Below are 21,597 nucleotides of genomic sequence, written 5' to 3' on the forward strand. Positions count from 1 at the left end.
GGTGGGCTGCAGTCCGTTGGGTCGCAAAGAGTTGGACACAGCAAAGCGCAGCATGGTGGTGGCGGCCTCTAAAGTCTGTCTGAGCCACTGAGTTCATGGGACAAGGGAGCTGTGCCTGTCTCTGTGGCCCACTCCTCTAATTGGGTTGTAGTGCCTTTGGGGTCTCATTAGCAAACCTCAGGGTGCTCTTGCCAACCATGAATGTGTGTTGCTGACACTTCAGAAGCAGAGGTGTCCAAGCTCTACAATGGCTTTGCCTGTGGGAATTCTGTGTAAGATTCCCTGAACACTTTGTGCTTAAAAGTTTCCTGAGACCCTTCACTTCTGCAGCCAGAGTCCTTCACTCTCACTGCTCAGCTGGGAGGGTGGAGCTCACTAAGGTCAGTTCTCATGTAGTCATGAGAACTGGGGGCCTCTGGGGGGCCTCTCTAGCTAGAATAAAGCTGAACCAACCAAGGACTCTCATTGAAAACAGATGTTTTCACTTGCTCTGTGCTTTCTCTGTTTTGGTCTCAATACAAAGATAGACGTCCTGCTGCACAGTATCTTAGTGTTTCTTAAACAGCAGCAGTATATCATAGAATTATTTATTTGAGAAGATTTCCTTTTTTAGATCGCTTTATTTTAAACAAAGTTAAATGCATCTAGATGAAAAATAGAAATTTACTCTACTGTCAAGATTTAGAGGTTTAAAAAGAAGCATTCCGGAATTCGTAACATATTGGTGGAATTCGTCTGAGTGATTTAAAGGAATGAAGGAATTGAACTTTTCAAGCTTCCTCCCCAAGCACTGTCACTGCATTGGTGTAATTGTTCTCCTTTTGTCTTGATTTTTTTTTTCCCCCTAAAGACGTGGCATTTTTGTGGTTACAAAGCAGGGGTATAACCGATGTAGCCTGTGCTCACCTCTCGTCACTGAGCTCCTGTCTGCTGCCTTCAGTCATCACCTCCCTCCACTTTGGATGATCAGAAGCTCCGACTTTCCTAGTCGGGAGTGTTGTACAGCAGCTGAGGGCATAACTTGAGAGCTGTGTATCGGGTTGCATTTCTGGCTGTAACTCTTACTGGTCTGAGAACTTGGCCAAGTCACTCACTTGCTCTCATCCTCATTTCTCTCATCTGAAAAAGAGAAACAAGCCTTATAGCTTCCTCCAAGTACTGTTGAGTGGATTTACTGAGATGATGCATTTTAAGTGCTCCCCGTAGGGCTTGGCATACAGCGATGCTTAATAAATGCAAGCAAACGTCTTCGTGCTTGGGTGACCATTCCCTCTACTTGTGGAGGTGTTCAGACTCAGAGAGTGTTTTCACAAGTGCTTTATTATTTAGAGGCTTGCCATATGAATGCCCGGTCCTTCACTGGGGGTTGCTGAAGGCAGAATGGAGGGATCAGAGTGCGCAGAGAAGGCTGAGTTCCCAGCCTTTTCCCATGGGCTGTCCTGGTGTGTGGTCCCTGACACCAGTCAACTTCCTGGAAATCCGAGCAGATGCCACAGTGCATTTTACCGAGGCACAGTTTTAGCACCCTTTCCCCAAAGCACAGCTGGCAAATCATTTCAGTGACTCCTCAGATACCTGAAGTCTGAAAGCCTCTTAAAAGACTTAAGGTAGAAATGTTTCTAAATTGCATTACAAATTTCCTTTCTCTTTCAAGAGAGAGACTATATCTGAAAACTTGTGTGAGCTCAATCAAATTCAATGTAAGGCATGGGAAATATGAAATGCATACCCTAACCCCCCACCGATGCCTAAGCAAAGGAGTGAAAGACATGAGTAATCATATAAAGGTATTTACTTGCTTTCTAGTTATTTTAAAATTCACCACAATATTGATGATATTTATCAGTGAAATTAATTTGGGGGCTGTGTATTTCTACTTTCCCAGCTTAAAATCGCAGTACTTTTTCATACTATCATTTTGAATAGATGGGGAAATAGGGCACCAGGCAGAGAGAGAAAGAGAGTTGTTTGAGATGACTGCAAATAACAAAGTTGGGACTAATATTGAGGTCTTTTGACTTCCAGATCAGTGTCCTTTTCAGGGTTTCAAGCTGCTGCTTTTGGGCAAAGTCAAGTCTGTGTTAATTACCTGAAAATTTTCAGTAGGTTGAGAGTAGGGAAGGTGGGAGTCTGTAGCAAACAAGTACTGTAGGGGAGCGAGTGGGAGGAAATGATGGCAGTTGGGGTGAGGGGACTGTTGTATTGACTGGAAAAAAAAAAGCCTCAACCTAAAAGTTTCGAATTATGTTTTATTTGGTGGACACAACTGAGGATTTAAGCCAGGGACACAGCCTCTCAGATAACTCTGAGGGACTGGTCTGAACAGGCAGGGAGGGGAATCAAGATATACAGAAGTTTTTGCAACAAAGACCAGGCAGTTGGAACACCAAAGATCATTGTTAACTAAACCAGATAGCTCCAGTTGACGAATTCAGCACTCTTCTCTGTGTGGGAGGATGCAGGAGTCTGGGCTCCCTGAAATCGCCCCTTTGATATGCACCTCAGCTCTCTGCGGCCGGGATCCTGTTTCCTCATCCCAGTCTCCTCAGGGTGCACCCTTGAGGGTAGCTGCAGCAGGTGGCTGTAGATGTCAGGCGTCCTCTTTCCAACCTGAGTTCCCTCAGGGCTCACTGGAGGGGTGGCTGTAATTTGAAGGCTTGATGGCTGTGGCATCCTTTGCCTGCGGATACAGCAGGCAACGGTTTTCATTCACAATTGCAATAGGGAGAACTCTCTGACAGTAAGGTCCACAAGTGTCTTTCAGATCAGCTTGTAACACCTGTCATGGTGCTTGCTATCGGTGACCTCGAGCAAGTCCCTCAAACACTAAAGTTTTTGAGCTTCCTTTTCCACACCTCCAAAGTGAGAATATTAATAGTTGTCTTACAGGTTTGTGATGAGTGTGAACTCGGGTAATGCGTGAAGGTCATGAGCCGCGCCTGACCCACAGCAGCTCTGCCGCAAGAGGTGAAAAGTCCTTTTTGCACTCCACGCAGTCTTGTTCAGGTCCTCACAGGCGGCAAGGTCCAAAGGTGTGTTTACAGGTTACGGGTGGTGTGAGGACTTTGGGGGGAACCAGAGAGGAGGAAACAAGGACAGAAATGAGTCCTTGGAGGAGAGGCTGAAGGTGTATGAAGACCTTTAGGTTGGGGAAAAGTGGTCTGGGTTGGGAGTTAATGAGCATTCTTGTTTCATCAGTGTTTACTCCCAGGAACAGCAAATGATGTTGCTTCAAACTGCATGAGATTCTAGCTGGACTCTAATCATCATGCCCTCTCCCTCAGTCTTCCCATTCCAAGAAATTGATCCCAAGATATTTACAGAGGGAGGCCATACACTGGACTACGAAATAGGGAGCAACTCCAAGCTCATAAATAAGAAAAAAACAGTCACATAAATTAGGCTATGTGTTTTAAGATGCACCATTAAAAACATCTCTTGAAAACTATCACCTTGAGGAAATGCTGAAAGAAAGTGTCAAGGGAAAATGCTGAATATAATACTATGTATACATCTCATTCAAATTCATAAAAATGTTTTCATAACTGAAGGAAACAACCAAAAGAAACTCACTGTAATAATAGTGACTTCTAACTTCTAATAGTATTTTCACTACTTTCCAAAGTGTCTCTAATGAATATGCTGAACTTGAGCAAATTAGTTAATCTCCCTGAGCCTAATTTTCCTTCTCTGTAAAATGAGGATAAGGACAGTAAATATATACTCTGGATTAAATAACAAAGGCATGTGTTTTTTCATTATTTTATAATACAAATCATAAAAGTAAAGTTCATATGATGAAGATGATGTTCTCTGGGAGAGTCTGGGTCAGAACAGAGTCTCGTGAGTGAAAGGGAAGTGAGAATAAATCTTGACTTGCATCACCCAAACATGTTCCCTCTTTGTCCTTAGAGGAATCGGCTTTAAGAGCAGGTGGATGACCATCCTGCTCATTAGATATCCGAAGTTTAATGATTCTTTGTACTAGAAATTTAATAAAAATGTTTGGAAATTAAATGGCAAATCACCTTGGCAATAAATCCTAAGACATGGCCCTTGCAAACCAACCTCCCACCTGAGAATGACATGAAACCATTGAGACCTAATAATACTTGGTATTTACTCAGCACCTACTAAGGGCAAATAACTGGGCTATATGCTCTCTTCTTTAAAAAATTATTTATTTAATTTTGGTTGCACTGGGTCTTTGTTGCTGTGTGCAGATTTTCTCTATTTGTAGCGAGCAGCGGCTGTTTTTCATTATGGTGTATGGGTTTCAAAAGTTGTGGTACACAGGCTTAGTTGCTCTGCAGCTTGTGGAGTCTTTCTGGACCAAGGATTGAACCCATGTCCCCTGCATTGGCACGAGGATTCCTGTCCACTGTGCCCCAGGGAAGTCCTAAATACTCTTACTTTATCTTACAATGGCAGCCTAGGTGATATGTATTATTATCTGATATAGGAGGAAACAGTTTCTAAGGGGGTCAAGCAACTTGTCCAATGCCATCCAGAGAGGGAATGGAAGAACTGGAAATCAGTTTCACAGAATTTGTCTCACAGCGGCTGGCTGTGATACTGCCTCCCAAAGCAGTTTTCATTTGATGGCCTGAACACCAGCTGTGCAAGTCCAAGCATTTGCTCTCACATCAGAATGTCCTTTTTTTTTTTTTAGCATGACAAAAGACCAGAGAGAAACAATGGGTGTATTTTACATTTATTACAAGGCTAAATAAAAACAAAATATGGCAGAACTTTTTTTTCATGGAAATAATGGTTAGATTATTTATCTGCTCTCAAAGTCTGTTTTGGGGTGTACACAATGATTGTATTATCTTTTCATAGCATTCTCCATCAGTGGCTGGCAGGAGCTGGCTTTCTATTTCCAGTGCTCTCTCTCCTCTCTGCCTTGTGGGTGACTTTAACCATCTGATCAAAGCATTTTCACAATTTGAGCAAGGAGTAGAAGAATCTAACTGTACGATCCTGGATTTTAGGAAATTTCTGGATAAGGGAGATGCTAAATAAGTCTGGGTAATATCCCAGGGCATGACAATTTTTTCCTTGTTCTTGCCTCTGGCATTGTCATTGTTTATTATTTTAATTTTCAGCTTAAAGCAGATTCAGCTGCTTGAAGACAAGCAGTGTGTTTGGGGCCTGGATTTGGAGGTAGGAAGGAGTGGAAGAGGCTCTGAGTGTGAAGTCCTTATGTCAGCCTCTGTGGGTCAATGTCCCAAGTGTTTCTGAGTCTTCCTCTCTGTCTTCTGTTAACCTTTTCCAGGATCCTAAGTCTCCTGGGAATGTAGGGACTGGAGTTTATCACATAAAATGTGATCATCTTTCTAAAGACATATTTATTTTATTAATTTATTTGACTGTGCCATTTCTTAGTTGTAGCACTCAGGATCTTTAGTTGTGGCCTGTGCGATCTAGTTCCCTGACCAGGATTGAACCTAGGCCCCTGGTATTGGGAGTGTGGAGACTTAGCCACTGGACCACTAGGAAAGTCCCCACATGTGATCATCTTTACTGTTCTGCTGGGCTTCACTGGTGGCTCAGACGGCAAAGAATCTGCCTGCAATGTGGGAGACCCAGGTTCGATCCCTAAAAATCCCCTGGAGAAGGGAATGGCTACCCACCCCAGTATTCTTGTCTGGAGAATCCCATTGACAGAGGAGCCTGGTGTGGCCACAGTCCATGGGGTCGCAGAGTTGGACACGACTGGGCAACTATCATTTCACTGTTCTGCTATTCATAAATGTTATTTGCCGTTTCTTTTCAACAGCTACAATAACAAGACACTTGGGATAAAAGCACTACTCAAAACAGTCTTGTATGATCTCCCTTCCTTTTTCCCTACATTCTACCAAGTTGCCCTTGACTGTGAAATAGTTACCATCCAGCACTCTCTGGTTGTTACTGAGGTACTCATGGTGGTTTTTCATACTTATTGATTGAAGTACACAAAGCCCAGCTTTGTAATGTTGGCATCTCTCACCTTCCCCCTTAAAATTTTTAAATTATATGCTATACACAGCCCTGTGGTTAAGGACGTTTGATATGGTTCTAGGCACTTAAGGATCAGTGACAATGTTTGTTGGCACTTAGCGGGCTCAACAATTTTTGTTGAATTTAATATGATTTTTTATATCTTAATCATTTATAAATTATTTAGTATCTGAGACATTTGTTCATGCACTCACTCACTCTTTCATTTACTTGTTTTACATGCTTTCCTATTTTCCCAGGTCTGTCTCTGGTCTGTGTTCTGATACATGTATGTTCTAGGGTAGATCTACGCAGGAAATCTTATAGGTTCTAGAGAACAAAATGCTTTCCACATACTGTATTTTAGGTATGGCATAGAAAGGAGTTATGAATGTTAGTTTTAACACCCTTTGAAATAGGGTGTTAAAATCATTATCAGACTTGAATACAATGTACTGACCCCTGGATTTGGGAAACCATCTTAAAATTTTTTTTAAATTTATTTTTTAAATTATAATTGCTTTGCAAAGTTCTGGTGTACAACAACCACGATTCAGCTATGAGAATGGATATATCCCCTCTCTCTTGAGCCTCTCTCCCATTCCACCATCCCTCCCCTTCTAGGTCATCACAGAACACTAAACTGAGCTCCTTGTGCTATATAGCAGCTTCCCACTAGCTGCCTATTTACACATTACAGCCTGTGTCCATAACGCCCTCTCATTTCATCCCACCCTCCCTTCCCCCCACTGTGTCCACAAGCCCCTTCTCTATGGGAAGCTTCCTTATATCCTGCAGTCTGTGTCCTTGCAGACCTAACCAGATTGTCAGTGCTCAGGGTAGACAATCCATGGGCGTCAAGAACAACGTGACGGAGTTCGTCTTGCTCGGCCTTTTCCAGAGCCGGGAGATGCGGCGAGCCTGCTTCCTGGTCTTCTTTCTCTTCCGCGCACTCACGGTCCTGGGGAACCTTCTGGTCATCGTCACCATCAAAGCCAGCAAGACCCTGCACGCTCCCATGTACTTCTTCCTCCGCCACTTGTCCTTTGCCCACATGTGCTATCCATCCGCCACCACACCCAAGATGATTGCTGACACTTTGGTGGAGCGCAAGACCATCGCCTTCGAGGGCTGCATCACCCAGCTCTTTTCTGCCCACTTCTTTGGTGGCACTGAGGTCTTCCTCCTCACGGCCATGGCCTATGACCGCTACGTGGCCATCTGTCGGCCCCTGCACTAAGCCACCATCATGGGCCGCCGGAAGTGTGGCCTGCTGGCGGGGGCCTCCTGGGTGGCTGGCTTCCTGCATTCCATCCTGCAGACGCTCCTCACGGTCCAGCTGCCCTACTGTGGGCCCAACGAGATCGACAGCTTCTTCTGTGATGTCCATCCCCTGCTGAAGCTGGCCTGTGCGGACACCTACATGGTGGGGCTCATCGTGGTGGCCAACAGCGGCATGATTTCTTTAGTGTCCTTCATCATCCTTATCGTCTCCTATGTGGTCATCCTACTGAACCTGAGAAGCCGGTCTTCTGAGAGCCGGCGCAAGGCTCTGTCCACATGCAGCTCGCATTATTATCACGGTGCTTCTGGTCCTGGTGCCCGCCGTGTTCATGTACATTCGACCCTCCACCGCCCTGGTCGCTGACAAACTCGTCATCCTTTTTAACATTGTCATGTCACGTTTGCTGAACCCTCTGATCTACACGCTGAGGAACAGTGAGGTGGAAAATGCCTTGAGGAAGATCTTCAGGGTCAAGGGGAGCTCGGGGGGAGAAGTGAGACTACAAGGCTTCTCGTGAGCCTGGACTTGGGAGACTTCCCGTCTTTGTAGCATCTGAGACGGTTTTGCATCTCTGGTCTGATGCTTGTAAGGACAACTCTTGTTCTTTTTCTAATAATATTTCACTTGCCCCTCAGTCTTGGCAGATATTTATTATCTGCAATGAGTGAGGCACTGGGAATACAAATAAAAGTAAATTGTGATCACTACACTTGAGGTGGGGTCATAGTCCAGGAGGCTCATGTATGCTAAGTCGCTTCAGTCGTGTCTGACTCTTTGCAGCCCCATGGACTGTAGCCTGCTAGGCTCCTCTGTCCACGGGTGTCTCCTGGTAAGAAGACTGGAGTGGCTAGCTGTTCCATTCTCCAGGGGATCTTCCTGATCCTGGGATTGAACCTGGGTCTCCTGCACTGCAGGCAGATTCTCTACCATCTGAGCCATAGTGGAAGCCTTTATGGGGCTCTTCGTGTGATATTTAAAGGCTCATTCAGGAAACCTATGACAGCCTGTGAATGTACAGGTATCTCATCTATAAAATGGATAATAGCACTGAATAACTCCTTTATTAACACAATAGTTGTTGAAGTTCACTTTCTCTTTGGTTATGATATTCAAGGCGCTTTATTCATATTCCTCATTTTGTGCTCTCAGGAGACAGCTGAGTAAATAAATGCAGCAAGGTTAAAAGATTTACCCAGGTCGCACAGTAAGTCTTGAGCAAGGTGGCGACCAGGATCTGCTTCCAGGGCGCTTACCACCTCCGGAGGACTCACGACAAAGCCTGAGTGCATGGCTACCAAGCAGGATGGACCGGGAATTTTGGGGACCAACGATTGATGGTTTCCTGGGATGCTGGGGAGAATAGCTTGTTAGCATTCCACCCAGTAGTGTCCAGTCCTTTCTCCAGCAGAACAGGGGCGGTTCCGCGTTAATCTCCTTTGCTTTGCCCTACTTACTCTAGAGAGGGCCAGTTTGTTTAGGATGGAATTTGAGGAGCAGAGTTACAAGTTCTACTGAAGTAACCATTCATGGATCATTTAATTCATTTGGGTCTCAGTTTCCACAAATACAAACGGAGACAGTAATAATACCAGCTTCAGAAGGTTTCAAGGGGACCTTCAGGGCTTTATACATTCTTATATCAAAGAATGTTGTTCAGGGGTGGCTGCTACCTCTGTTCCCTTATAATGTCATCTAATCCCTTTTCTCTTCCTATTCCCCACTTTGTCCCTGACCTAAAGCCCTCTAATAACCATATTGATTAGTCCTTCCTCACATGTCTGTTGATCACTTAGCATGTGATAGGTTTGTTCTTTTTTTTTTTTTTTCCAATCTGTGTTTGTGTTTCTTCAATATAGGCAAGCACCCAGCTCCTTCTCAGAAAAGTAGCTGAGCTGGAGGGAACAAAACAAAGGGTTTCAAGGTGTGAGTGTGGATTGGGGTGAAGCCTGAGATGAGGTGAGGGTGTACATGAGAAATGGACCCCAATATCAGTGCCCACCCCTGAATCCTCACTCCTCACACATTCTAGGTAGGGCCAGTGAAGTTTGTCCATGGGAACAGGTCTTGGACTTTCTACCACTTCCAACCTTTTTTTTCATTTCTGCCCTCTCTTTCCTAAGGCAAATATTTCCTCCCATTCTGTAGGTTGTCCTTTTTGTTTTATGGTTTCCTTTCCTGTGCAAAAACTTAGAAGTTTGATAGGTCCCATTTGGTTATTTCATCCCAAAGTCACAGTTCAGTTCAGTCGCTCAGTCGTGTCTGACTCTTTGTGACCCCATGAATCGCAGCATGCCAGGCCTCCCTGTCCATCACCAACTCCCGGAGATCACTCAGACTCATGTCCATTGAGTCCGTGATGCCATCCAGCCATCTCATCCTCTGTCATCCCCTTCTCCTCCTGCCCCCAATCCTTCCCAGCATCAGAGTCTTTTCCAGTGAGTCAACTCTTCGCATGAGGTGGCCAAAGTACTGGAGTTTCAGCTTTAGCATCAGTCCTTCTGAAGAACACCCAGAACTGATCTCCTTTAGAATGGACTGGTTGGATCTCTTTGCAGTCAAGGGACTCTCAAGAGTCTTCTCCAACACAACAGTTCAAAAGCATCAATTCTTCAGTGCTCAGCTTTCTTTATAGTCCAACTCTCACATCCATACATGACCACTGGAAAATCCATAGCCTTGACTAGACGGACCTTTGTTGGCAAAGTGATGTCTCTGCTTTTGAATATGCTATCTAGGTTGGTCATAATTTTCCTTCCAAGGAGTAAGCGTCTTTTAACTTCATGGCTGCAGTCACCATCTGCAGTGATTTTGGAGCCCCTCAAAATAAAGTCTGACACTGTTTCCACTGTTTCCCCATCCATTTCCCATGAAGTGATGTTTCATCCACCTCATGGACCAGATGCCATGATCTTCGTTTTCTGAATGTTGAGCTTTAAGCCAACTTTTTCACTCTCACTTTCATCAAGAGGCTTTTTAGTTCCTCTTCACTTTCTGCCATAAGGGTGGTGTCATCTGCATATCTGAGGTTATTGATATTTCTCCCAGCAATCTTGATTCCAGCTTGTGCTTCTTCCAGCCCAGCATTTCTCATGATGTACTCTGCATATAAGTTAAATAAGCAGGGTGACAATATACAGCCTTGACGTATTCCTTTTCCTATTTGGAACCAGTCTGTTGTTCCATGTCCAGTTATTTTTTTTAGCATTTTTATTTATTTATTTTTGTTGTTGTTGTTGGAAATTTATTTTTTTAAAATATAAATTTATTTTAATTGGAGGCTAATTACTTTACAATATTGTATTGGTTTGGCCATACATCAACATGAATCCGCCACAGGTATACACGTGTTCCCCATCCTGAAACCCCCTCCCTCCTCCCTCCCTGTACCATCCCTCTGGGTCATCTCAGGGCACCAGCCCCAAGCATCCAGTATCATGCATCGAACCTGGACTGGTGATATGTTTCATATATGGTTCTAACTGTTGCTTCCTGACCTGCATACAGGTTTCTCAAGAGGCAGATCAGGTGGTCTGGTATTCCCATCTCTTTCAGAATTGTCCACAGTTTATTGTGACCCACATAGTCAAAGGCATTGGCATAGTCAATAAAGCAGAAATAGATGTTTTTCTGGAACTCTCTTGCTTTTTCCATGATCCAGCAGATGTTAGCAATTTGATCTCTGGTTCCTCTGCCTTTTCTAAAACCAGCTTGAACATGTGGAAGTTCATGGTTCACATATTGCTGAAGCCTGGCTTGGAGAATTTTGAGCATTACTTTACTAGCGTGTGAGATGAGTGCAATTGTGTGGTAGTTTGAGCATTCTTTGTCATTGCCTTTCTTTGGGACTGGAAGTCCCAGTCACAAGGACTGTTCAACTTACACAAATCAACGTACACAGATCAACCAATATGATGCACTTCATCAACAAAAGAAAAGATAAAAACGACGTGATCATTCATTAGATACAGTGAAGCATCTGATAAAATTCAGCATCCATTTATGATAAAAGCTCTCACCAAAGTAGGTATATAGGGAGCATATCAAAATATAATAAAAGCTATGTACAACAAACTCTCAGCCAACATAATACTTGGTGGTGAAAAACTGAGTCTTCCTGTTAAAATCTGGAAAAAGACAAGGATGACTACTCTCACCACTTGTTCCACATTGTATTGGAAGTCCTGGTCACAGTCTTCAAACAAACAAACAAAAAAATGGAATATTACTCAGTCATTAAAAAGAATACATTTGAATCAGTCCTAATGAGGTGCATGAAACTGAAGCCTATTATACAGATTGAAGTAAGCCAGAAAGAAAAACACCAATACAGTATACTAATGCATGTATGTGGAATTTAGAAAGATGGTAATGATAACCCTATATGCGAGACAGAAAAAGAGACACAGATGTATAGAACAGACTTTGGGACTCTGTGGGAGAAGGCGCAGGTGGGATGATTTGAGAGAATAGCATTGAAACATGTATATTATCATATGTGAAACAGATCGCCAGTCCAGGTTCGATGCATGAGGAGACAGGGTGCTCAGGGCTGGTACTGGGATGACCCTGAGGGATGGGATGGGGAGGGAGCTGGGAGGGGGGTTCAGGATGGGGAACAGATGTGCACCCGTGGCTGATTCATGTCAATGTATGGCAGAAACCACTACAGTATTGTAAAGTAATTAGCCTCCAACTAAAATTAAGAAAAAAAGGAAAGTTATCCAAATTGGAAAGGAAGAGGTAAAACTGTCATTATATGCAGATGACATGACACTCTGTGTAGAAAACCCTTAAAGCTCCACACAAAAACCATTAGAACTGACAAATGAATTCAGCAAGGCAGCATATAAAAGAAAACAGGAATCTATTGCATTTCTTTAGGTGGACAATGAAACATAATAAAGAGAAAGTAAAAAAACAATCCCTGTTAAAATTGCATAAAAAATATCATAGGAGAAAACCCGACCAAGTAGGTGAAAGACGTATATGCTGAGAACTAGAAAACACTGATAAGGGAAATTGAAGATGACTCAGAGAAATGAAAAGATATCCCATGCTCCTGGGTTGGAAGAATTAATATTGTTAAAAAGGCCACATCACCCAAAGCAATCTACAAACTTAATGTGATCCCTATCCAGTACATGACATTTTTCATGGGACTGAACATACGGAAGTCCTCTGCTTTCATTGTATTATTGTTGATTGTCCCTGTTAGTATTAGCTTAACATATAGGATTGGCCAAATATTAATATGAGTTTTTCCATAAAATCTTATGGAATGAACTTTTTGGCCAACAAAATATTTAGGTGCTTCAGTGTTAGTTGCATATATATTTACAAACGCTACACCTCTTTGATGAATTGACCACTTTATTATTATTTAATGACCTTTGTCTCCTATTTCAGTTTTTGCCCTAAAGTCTACTTTGTCTGATATAAATATACTGCTATTCTGCCCTCTTTTTGTTTCCATTTTCATGAACATTTTTTTTTTCACCCCTTTACTCTTGAGTGTGGTGGTGGTTTAGTCACTAAATTGTGTCTGACTCCTGTGACCCCATGGACAATAGCCTGCCAGGCTCCTCTGTCCATGGGATTCTCCAGGCAAGACTACTGGAATGGGTTGCCATTTCCTTCTCCAGGGTATCTTCCCAACGCAAGGATTGAACCCAGGTCTCCTGCATTGCAGGCAGATTCTTTACCAACTGAGCTATGAGGGAAGCCCTACTCTTGAGTGTAGATGTTCCTAAAGCTGGTATTGTGTAACAGCATATAACTGAGTCTTCCTTTTTTTTTTTTTTTTTGGTTTAAATCCTTCCAGTAACTGTGCCTTTTGATTGGAGAATTCAATCCACTTATCCTTACAGCAGTCATTGAAATATGAAGATTTACTATTGCCATTTGATTGTTTTCTGGCTGTTTTCTAGTTGATTTTTTAAAAAAATTTAATTTATTTATTTTAATTGGAGGCTAATTACTTTACAATATTGTATTGGTTTTGCCATACATCAACATGAATCCACCACGGGTGTACACATGTTCCCAAACCTGAACCCCCCTCCCACCTCCCTCCCCATACCATCCCTCTGGGTCATCCCAGTGCACCAGCCCCAAGCATCCTGTATCCTGCATCAAACCTGGACTGGTGATTCGTTTCTTATATGATATTTTACATGTTTCAAGTGCCATTCTCCCAAGCATTCCTATACACTAATAATGAGAAAATAGAAAGAGAAATTAAGGAAACAATTCCATTTACCATTGCAATGAAATGAATAAAATACTTAGGAATATATCTACCTAAAGAAACTAAAGACCTATATATAGAAAACTATAAAACACTGGTGAAAGAAATCAAAGAGGACACTAATAGATGGAGAAATATACCATGTTCATGGATCGGAAGAATCAATACAGTGAAAATGAGTATACTACCCAAAGCAATCTATAGAGTCAATGTAAAGAACTGTCTAGTTGATTTTTGATTCTTTTGCTAACTACATTTTTGAATTGGTAACTTTACATGATGTTATGCTCTGATTTCCTTGCCTTTATTCTTTTTGAATCTACTGTAGGTTTTGCTTGTGGTTACCATGAAGCTTACATGAAACAGCAACACAGTATGTTGATGGCAGCTTAATTCAGTTGCATACAAAAACTCTACCCTCTTACGTCTCCATTGGTGTCTTTAATGTTGTAATATGCCTCTTTTTATATTGCATATTCTTTCACAAATTGCAGTAGTCGTGGTTATTTTTGATACTCATGTCCTCTTTGTACTAGAGTTAAGCGGTTACACACCATCTGTTACAGTATTAGATTTTCAGAAATTGGCTATACATTTACTTTATTCAGTGTGTTATATATATTTCAAATATTTTCATGTTCTACCTAATTTTCTTTTATTTTAGCCAAACAAACTGACAGTATTTCTTGTAAGGTAGGTGGAATTGAATTTTTTTAGCTATTTGTCTGAGAAAGCCTTTTTTTCCTTTATTACTGAGTGATAACTTTTCTGGATAGAGTATTCTGTGTTGGAAATTTTTTGTTGTTGTTCAATAATTTCAGAATATCAATGTGCTTTCTACAGGCCTCTAAGATTTCAGCTGAGAAATCTTTTGATAATCTCATGGAGGTCCTTTGCAGGCTTCGGACTTCTTTCCTCTTGCTGCTTTTAGGATTCACTCTTGATTTTTACAATTTTATTATAATGTGTCTCGAGAAGGTAATTTTGGATTGGCATAATGAGTTTTGTCTGCCTCTTGCCCCGCGCACCTGTGGATGAGACTCTTCTCAAGTTCCTTGGCACATGGAGCTGGATCCCACATGTCCCACAGATGGACTCCTTCATGGGTAGATGCCAAATAGTTATTGTTAACTGAAGGGAGAAGACAAAAGGGAAGGTGTCTTAAGCCACCATGCTGCTGCTGTCACTCTATATTTTCAGGCATTTGAGGCAATTCAGTCCTTATGTTTTAAGGCTCCTTTGGCTGGTTTTGCTTAATAGTTTTTGCTTACCAGGCACAGTACTTGGCACAGTATAGCTGCTTAATAAATATTTGTTACATAGATATTGTCTGTAACATAGCACCTCTCCTATTTTTTATGCTAAATATGCTTATATGGTTGACTCTTGAAACACGTGGATTTGAACTATGCAGGACCACTTATATGAGGATTATTTCCAATAAATATATTGAAAAAAAATTTTTGGAGATTTGTGACAGTTTGAAAAACTTTAGAGGAACCATGTAGCTTAGAAATACCTTGAAAATTATGAAAAAGTTAGGTGTGTCATTAGTAAAATACACATGAATAGATATGAATCTACTTTATCATTTGCTATGATTAAATATATACAAATCCATCACAAGCAGTGAAAATTTGTAAAAAATATGCACATTTAATATTAATATTAAATATTGGAAGCTTTTATGTAATTATTTGCTAATCTTCTTCCTAGTGCTTTTTTTCGATATAGAGAATAATGATTAATTAGGGTTTGCATTCTCAAAGCGATTGCATTAAAATCTTTAAAACAATCTTAAAATATGTCATTATAATTTTCTCCTTAATTATTAGTTGGAATTTCTCATCTAGTTTCAGCTTTAGTTTTACTCAAGACTGCATTAATGACATTCGTGAATAGCACTGGTGTAGAGTACATTGATTTTGCAAAGTGCCATTATGGCATTGGTAAAACATTTTGTTGCAGGGTCAAAGCCAATTAATAAACTCATATGCAATCAAAGTCCAGTATTAATAAACACCAATTCAGATTGTTTTCCCTCTTTAGTAGGGTATCTGAATGGCACTAGTATTGTGATCTGGCTTGGATACGCTATGCTGTGGAGGCTGTCCTGTGCATTATAGGATGCTTCTTAGCATCTCTGGCCTCTGCCCACTGGATGCTGATAACACCTCCTCCCCTGCAGGCTGGCACAATGAAAAATGTGTCCAGATATTGCCAAATATACTCTTGAAGGCAAAAACTGCTCAGGTTGAGATCTGCTCTTCTGCACCCTCATCCACACCAAAGGCCAGTAGAAGTGCTATCTCAGTTCACTGACACCACCCGTATTCCTTGGACCCATCCTTTGAATGGTGTCATTTCATGTAAAGTCTCATGACTGAGTTCATGAGAAGACCTGGATCTGACTGACCTCTAAACAGCATGGAGCCCCATAGCCTAAGTACCCTGTGAACCCTGGGTGAAATTAATTTACCATTCCCTATTGATTTCTGAAGTTATGTTACCTGTGAGGAAGTCTGAGATGTTCGTATCCAGGTCCTGCTTCCCATGAGGTAGGTGCCTGATTAGGAAGGGGCCAGGCATGGGTCTCTGGGGACCAGTCTTCTCTCACTTGATCACCATGCTTTCCTCCCTGGTATCTCTCAGCTACGTGAACTCAGGCTGAGTCACCAGAATTCTTATATCTCTAGGGAACACAAGGGAGGCAAGTCTAGTGTGCTCTTGTTTTATTTATTTATTTATTTTTAAAATATAAATTTGTTTATTTTAATTGGAGGTTAATACTTTACAATGTTGTATTGGTTTTGCCATACATCACCTTCTGGCTTAGTCTCAACATTCCCAAGCCTGAGGCTGCAGAGGAGCGGATTCTCTATCTGGCTAATCCCGAGATGTATGAGCCCTGTTTGGCCTCTTGGCCTTAATGGTTTTAGACTGAATAACTGGGAAACTGCATACTCTAGGGGATGTCCTTGGGGTATTATTTCCCTCTCTGTGGTCAGAACAGAAAAAAGAATTGTGGTGAGACAATAAAGCTACAGAAACACTGGGGTGAGTTTTATTTTGTGAGCATGTGATGGTTGCCATTTCACTTTGAAAGCAAAGGGAATATTGTAAGACATCCATGGCATTTTACAAAGTGCTCCACATTGATCTGGTCTCTGCCTGAGGCAAGCACTGTGCTAGACACGGGACACAGGGATGGAGAATATTTGGTGTTAATCCTTTATTCTTTCAACACTTAATGAACATTTACAATGTACCAAATACTGTGCTCAGAAGCTAAGAAAGACCTATATTTGCTGCTCATTCTATGCATATTCACTGAGTACTATATTGTGGTGGGTACTCAGTTGGCACCAGAGATGGAGTGTTGAGCAGCTTATAATCTGTGCCCCAGTAAATTCACAATTTAGTGGAGCAGATGATCACAGAACACAATTATAAGTCAGTGTGTAAAATGCTGTGATTTCAAAATGTCTTGAGAGAGGAGGGATCACTGACTGTAAGGGTCTATAGATTGGGAAATGGATTTCCTATCTCTGAGAAGCTTCCAAGGCAGCACAGTGTACGAATACTTAACTTCTCCTGGGATGGGCTAGGAAGGAGATATATGGCATCTGATTGTGAGGTAGGTTTTATCTCCATGGAACAGTGTGGATTTGAGTCTCTGAGAGGGTAAATAACTTTCTAGATTAGTTACCACCTGTGGTAATTGGAATGTGAACCTAGGAGTCCAGCAGTGGTTTCTTCTAAGAGTGATTTGGTAAAATTCTCAAAAGATCTGAGGGTTTAGTGACGGTCTCTGCCCTCTCTTGGTCTCTGCAATCATAAACTCTGTTGGTGATTTCCTTATAGTGGTGACTCGTGATAGTCCGTAATCACCTGTTCCCAATGTTCAAGGAAGGATGCTTTGTGGTGTGAGTGGATGTCACGTGACTCCTGGTCTCAGGTGCCCTGGAGTCCACTTGCAGGAGGGACCATGTTGATACACTTTGGTCTCAGTCACCTTGACCAAATCCAGCATGGGTGAAGATGGTCTGCCAACCAGTCAATGCACAATCGTGGCAGTGTTTTGAGGTGTTGGAAGGCCTGCCTTCTTATAAGGATGTGTCTTAGTCGGCATTTTGGGTGGAGAGGTGGTTTGTACTTCTCTTGCCACTGAGGGACAGAAGCCTGAAAGAAGTGAAGGTACCTGTAAAGAGAAGAATTGTGAATGGATTGAACTGGAACTTTTGAAAGGAACTAGGTCCCCTGGTGACCAAATGTAGAAGCAGATAGTTAGGCGGAGAAGCAGAAATAAGAGAGCGTGCTGAATGTCCAGGGAAATTTCTTCAGAAGACCCTGAAGGGTATATGGGAAGGTGAGACTCCTATTCTGAAACCCAGAAAGGGAGAGGAGCAACAGGAAGTAGGATGAAGGAAATCTGCAGGCAAAAGACAAGCATTCAGTGGTGATAGAGACAGTTATTATGGGCACAGCAACGCTATACCTGCCGCCCTACATCACCCAGTGAGGCAGTCTCCTAGTAGACTTCTCCTAATTCAACCTCTAGTCCACTAGTCCAGTTTCTGCAGCCAAGTGATCCTGCCTTTGGGTCCACTAACATTTTTGATGATTCCTCATTGTCTGTTGCGCAAACCCCAAAGTCCATAACAGTCCTTTGTGAATTGGTACTAGATCCTGTCTCCAACTTTATGGTTGCTATTCTTCACTTTACTCCAGCCTCGCTCAAATTTTTTATAGTTTGCACTTCTCCACGGCTTCCTTGGAGTGTTCTTCCCTTCTTTTCTAAATAACCAACTCCTACTTGTTGTTCAGAATCCAGCTTACAAGCTTCTCACACTTAAAACAGATTGTTATGTAAATTTCCCACTTAATGTAGGAGTCTTGTTTTCCTGTCATTTCAGATCACCCTTCCAAGTTACTGCCTCCTGGTGGCTACCTCATGGCTCACGTGCACAATGTGACAGAATTCATTTTCCTGGGACTTTCTTCCAATCCAGAGGTGCAGAAAGCCTGCTCTGTGATATTTCTGCTCCTGTACACAGCCATTGTGCTGGGGAATTTCCTCATTGTCCTCACTGTCATGAGCAGCAGAAGCCTTGGCTCCCCCATATACTTCTTCCTGAGCTACCTGTCCTTTGTGGAGATCTGCTACGCCTCGACGACAGCCCCCAGACTCATCTCAGATCTGCTGGCCGAGAGGAAAGCCATCCCTCTGTGGGGCTGCATGTCACAAGTTTTCTTTATCCACTTGTTTGGTGGCACTGAGATTTTCCTGCTCACTGTGATGGCCTATGACCGCTACATGGCCATCTGCAAGCCCCTCAACTACACCACCATCATGAGCCGGCAGGCGTGTGCCGTCCTGGTGGGCGCAGCATGGGTGGGGGGCTTTGTGCATTCCTTGGCCCAAATCCTTCTTGTCTTCCGCTTGCCCTTCTGTGGCCCCAATGTGATCGACCACTATTTCTGCGACGTGCTTCCCCTGCTCAAACTTGCCTGCTCTGACACCGTCCTCATTGGCCTTCTGATCGTTGCCAACGGGGGGACCCTGTCTGTGACCAGCTTCGTGGTCCTCTTAGCCTCCTATGTGGTCATCTTGCTCCATCTGAGGACTCGGAGCTCCGCGGGGCGGCGCAAGGCCCTGTCCACCTGTGGGGCCCACGTCACTGTGGTCACCTTGTTCTTTGGGCCCTGCATCTTCATCTATCTGAGACCCTCTACCAACCTGTCTGCGGACAAGACGGTGGCCGTGTTCTACACGGTGATCACCCCACTGCTCAACCCTGTCATCTACTCCCTGAGAAATGCTGAAGTGAAGAAGGCTGTGAAGAGGCTGTGGATCAGAGCAGTGAAAGCAGAAGAGAGGTAGAGGCTGAGCCTTGGTGTCTTGGTATTAACATCCATCACCACAAATAGTTACATATATTATATATATATATATATATATATATATATATATGTCTTTACCTTGTGAGAATCCATTCCCTCGCCCCCACCCCAGTCCAGCTGTCTTGCTTGTGGGTCTTAGTTTCCTGAGCGGGAATGGAGACTGCATCCTCATCACTGAAACCTTGTAGTCCTAACCGTGAGACTGTCAGGGAATTCCTCTTTTTAAAAAATCCATCCAGCAACTCTGTGCCTTTTGATTGGAGAATTCAATCTATTTATCCTTATGGTAATCATTGAAATGTAAAGCCTTACTGTTTCCATTTGATGAAATACTTTCTGGCTGGTTTGTAGTTAATTTTTAATGCTCTGTTACCTACATTTGTGAATCAGTGACGTTGCATGGCATTATCCTCTTATTTCCTTCTCTTTATTTCTTGTGAATCTCCTGTAGATTTGCCGTGTGGTTATCATGCGGCTTACATAAAAGATAACAAAGCATAAAAAGATAACCTTATGTTGTTAGCAACTTAATTCAATTGCATACAAACACTTTACCCTCTTATACCCCCTAAATGTCTTCAGTATTACAACACGCATCTTTTTATATTGTATATTCTTTCATAAATTATAGTAGCTATGATTACTTTGCTACTCATATCTTTTAACTTTTATACTATAGTTATTTGGTTAACACATCGATTATAGTATTAGATTTTCAGAATATGACTATACATTTGCTTTGTTTTATGTGTTGAATATTTTCCATATATTTTCATGTTACTAGTCACTGTTTTTTTTTTTTTTTAACCATAAGGAATTTTCAGCACTTCTTGTAAGGTATGTCTAGTGATATTGAATTATCCTAGGTGTTTGTCTGTGAAAGCTTTTTTCTTCTTTATTTCTGAATGATAACTTTTCTGGATAGAGTATTCTGGGTTGGCATGATTTTTCTTTCAATAATTTCAGAATATCTTTTCATTCTGTTCAAGCCTGCAAGATTTCTGCTATGAAATCTGCTGAAAATATTATGGAGGTTTCTTTGCAGGCTTCAAACCTCTCTCCTCTCTCTGCTTTGAAGATTATCCCTTTGTGTCTGATTTTTACAGTTTTGTTATAATATGTGTTGAGAAGGTCATTTTGGATTGATATAATGAACAATTTATTACTTTCATGACTTGAATGCCCAGATCTCTCTCCAGGTTTGGAGAGTCTTCTGTAATTTCTTCAAATAAGCTGTCTGACCCCTTCTCTTTTTCTTTGGAATGACAATGATATTGATTTTTGTTTTGATGGTTTCCTATAGGTAACATTTCTTCACCTTTTAATTTTTTTCTATTCAGCATTGGATATTCCAATGTTTCTGTTCTGTATCTGGGCCTCCCTGATGGCTCAGATGGTAAATAATTCACCTGCAATGAGGGATGCGTGGGTTTGAACCCTGGATTGGGAAGGTCCCCTGGAGGAGGGAATGGCAGCCCACTCCAGTGTTCTTGCCTGGAGAATCCCCACGAACAGAGGAGCCTGGCTATGGGATCACAAAGAGTCGGATATGACTGAGCGACTAAACACACTCTGTATCTCTTGATTTTTTTTTTCTGGGTCTACTCTGTTGTTGATGCACTCTACTGCATTTTCTATCTGTTGAATTCTATCTTCAGAAATTCAGCTGCAGAATTTCTGTTTGGTTCTTTTGTATGATCACTAATCTTTGTTAATTTTCTCATTTTGATCATGTATTTTTTGCCTGATTTCATTGGCTTGTCTTGCTAGGATTTCTTGAAACTCAGTGAATTTCCTTAAAGGAGGTTTTGAATTATCTAGCAGGTAAACTGTAGATCTCCATGTCTTTGGGTTTGGTTACAGGAAGATTACCACAATCTTTTGGTGTTGTCTTGTTTCCTTGATATTTTATGTTCCTGGGAATTTTGCATTGCTGTTCTTGCATTTGATTTAACTGTCACTTGCTCTGTTATTTACCAATTGCTTTAGGATAAAATATCTTTCATCAGTCTTGCTATTGATTCTAAGATGTTATAGATTCTAAGGCTTTGTCATACCTTGTATAGATGTACCTGCTCTAAACCTCTTGCTTCCTTTGTGGCATAATTCTTAAGCTTATTTGTATTCTTTTGAGCCTACAGTGCATCAATGGAACTGTCTCTCTCCTTTTCCCCTG

At 42.0% G+C, this 21,597-nt stretch overlaps 2 protein-coding genes across 2 annotated transcripts; both read left to right on the forward strand.

Annotated features, from left to right (window-relative positions):
• The first annotated feature begins 6,835 nt into the window (after window positions 1-6,835).
• LOC138420205 (olfactory receptor 4S1-like) lies at window positions 6,836-7,787 on the forward strand. The gene is given in 2 exon segments (XM_069553338.1): window positions 6,836-7,558; window positions 7,560-7,787. Coding segments are annotated over 2 exon segments (951 nt in total).
• Window positions 7,788-18,471: 10,684 nt separating this feature from the next.
• Window positions 18,472-19,401, forward strand: LOC138420415 (olfactory receptor 4X2-like). Its single transcript, XM_069553623.1, has one exon. It carries the CDS (start codon window positions 18,472-18,474, stop codon window positions 19,399-19,401), a length of 930 nt encoding a protein of 309 aa, XP_069409724.1.
• Window positions 19,402-21,597: the final 2,196 nt, after the last annotated feature.

This window comes from Ovis canadensis, chromosome 15 (assembly GCF_042477335.2).
Source record: "Ovis canadensis isolate MfBH-ARS-UI-01 breed Bighorn chromosome 15, ARS-UI_OviCan_v2, whole genome shotgun sequence".
Classification (NCBI taxonomy): domain Eukaryota; kingdom Metazoa; phylum Chordata; class Mammalia; order Artiodactyla; family Bovidae; genus Ovis; species Ovis canadensis.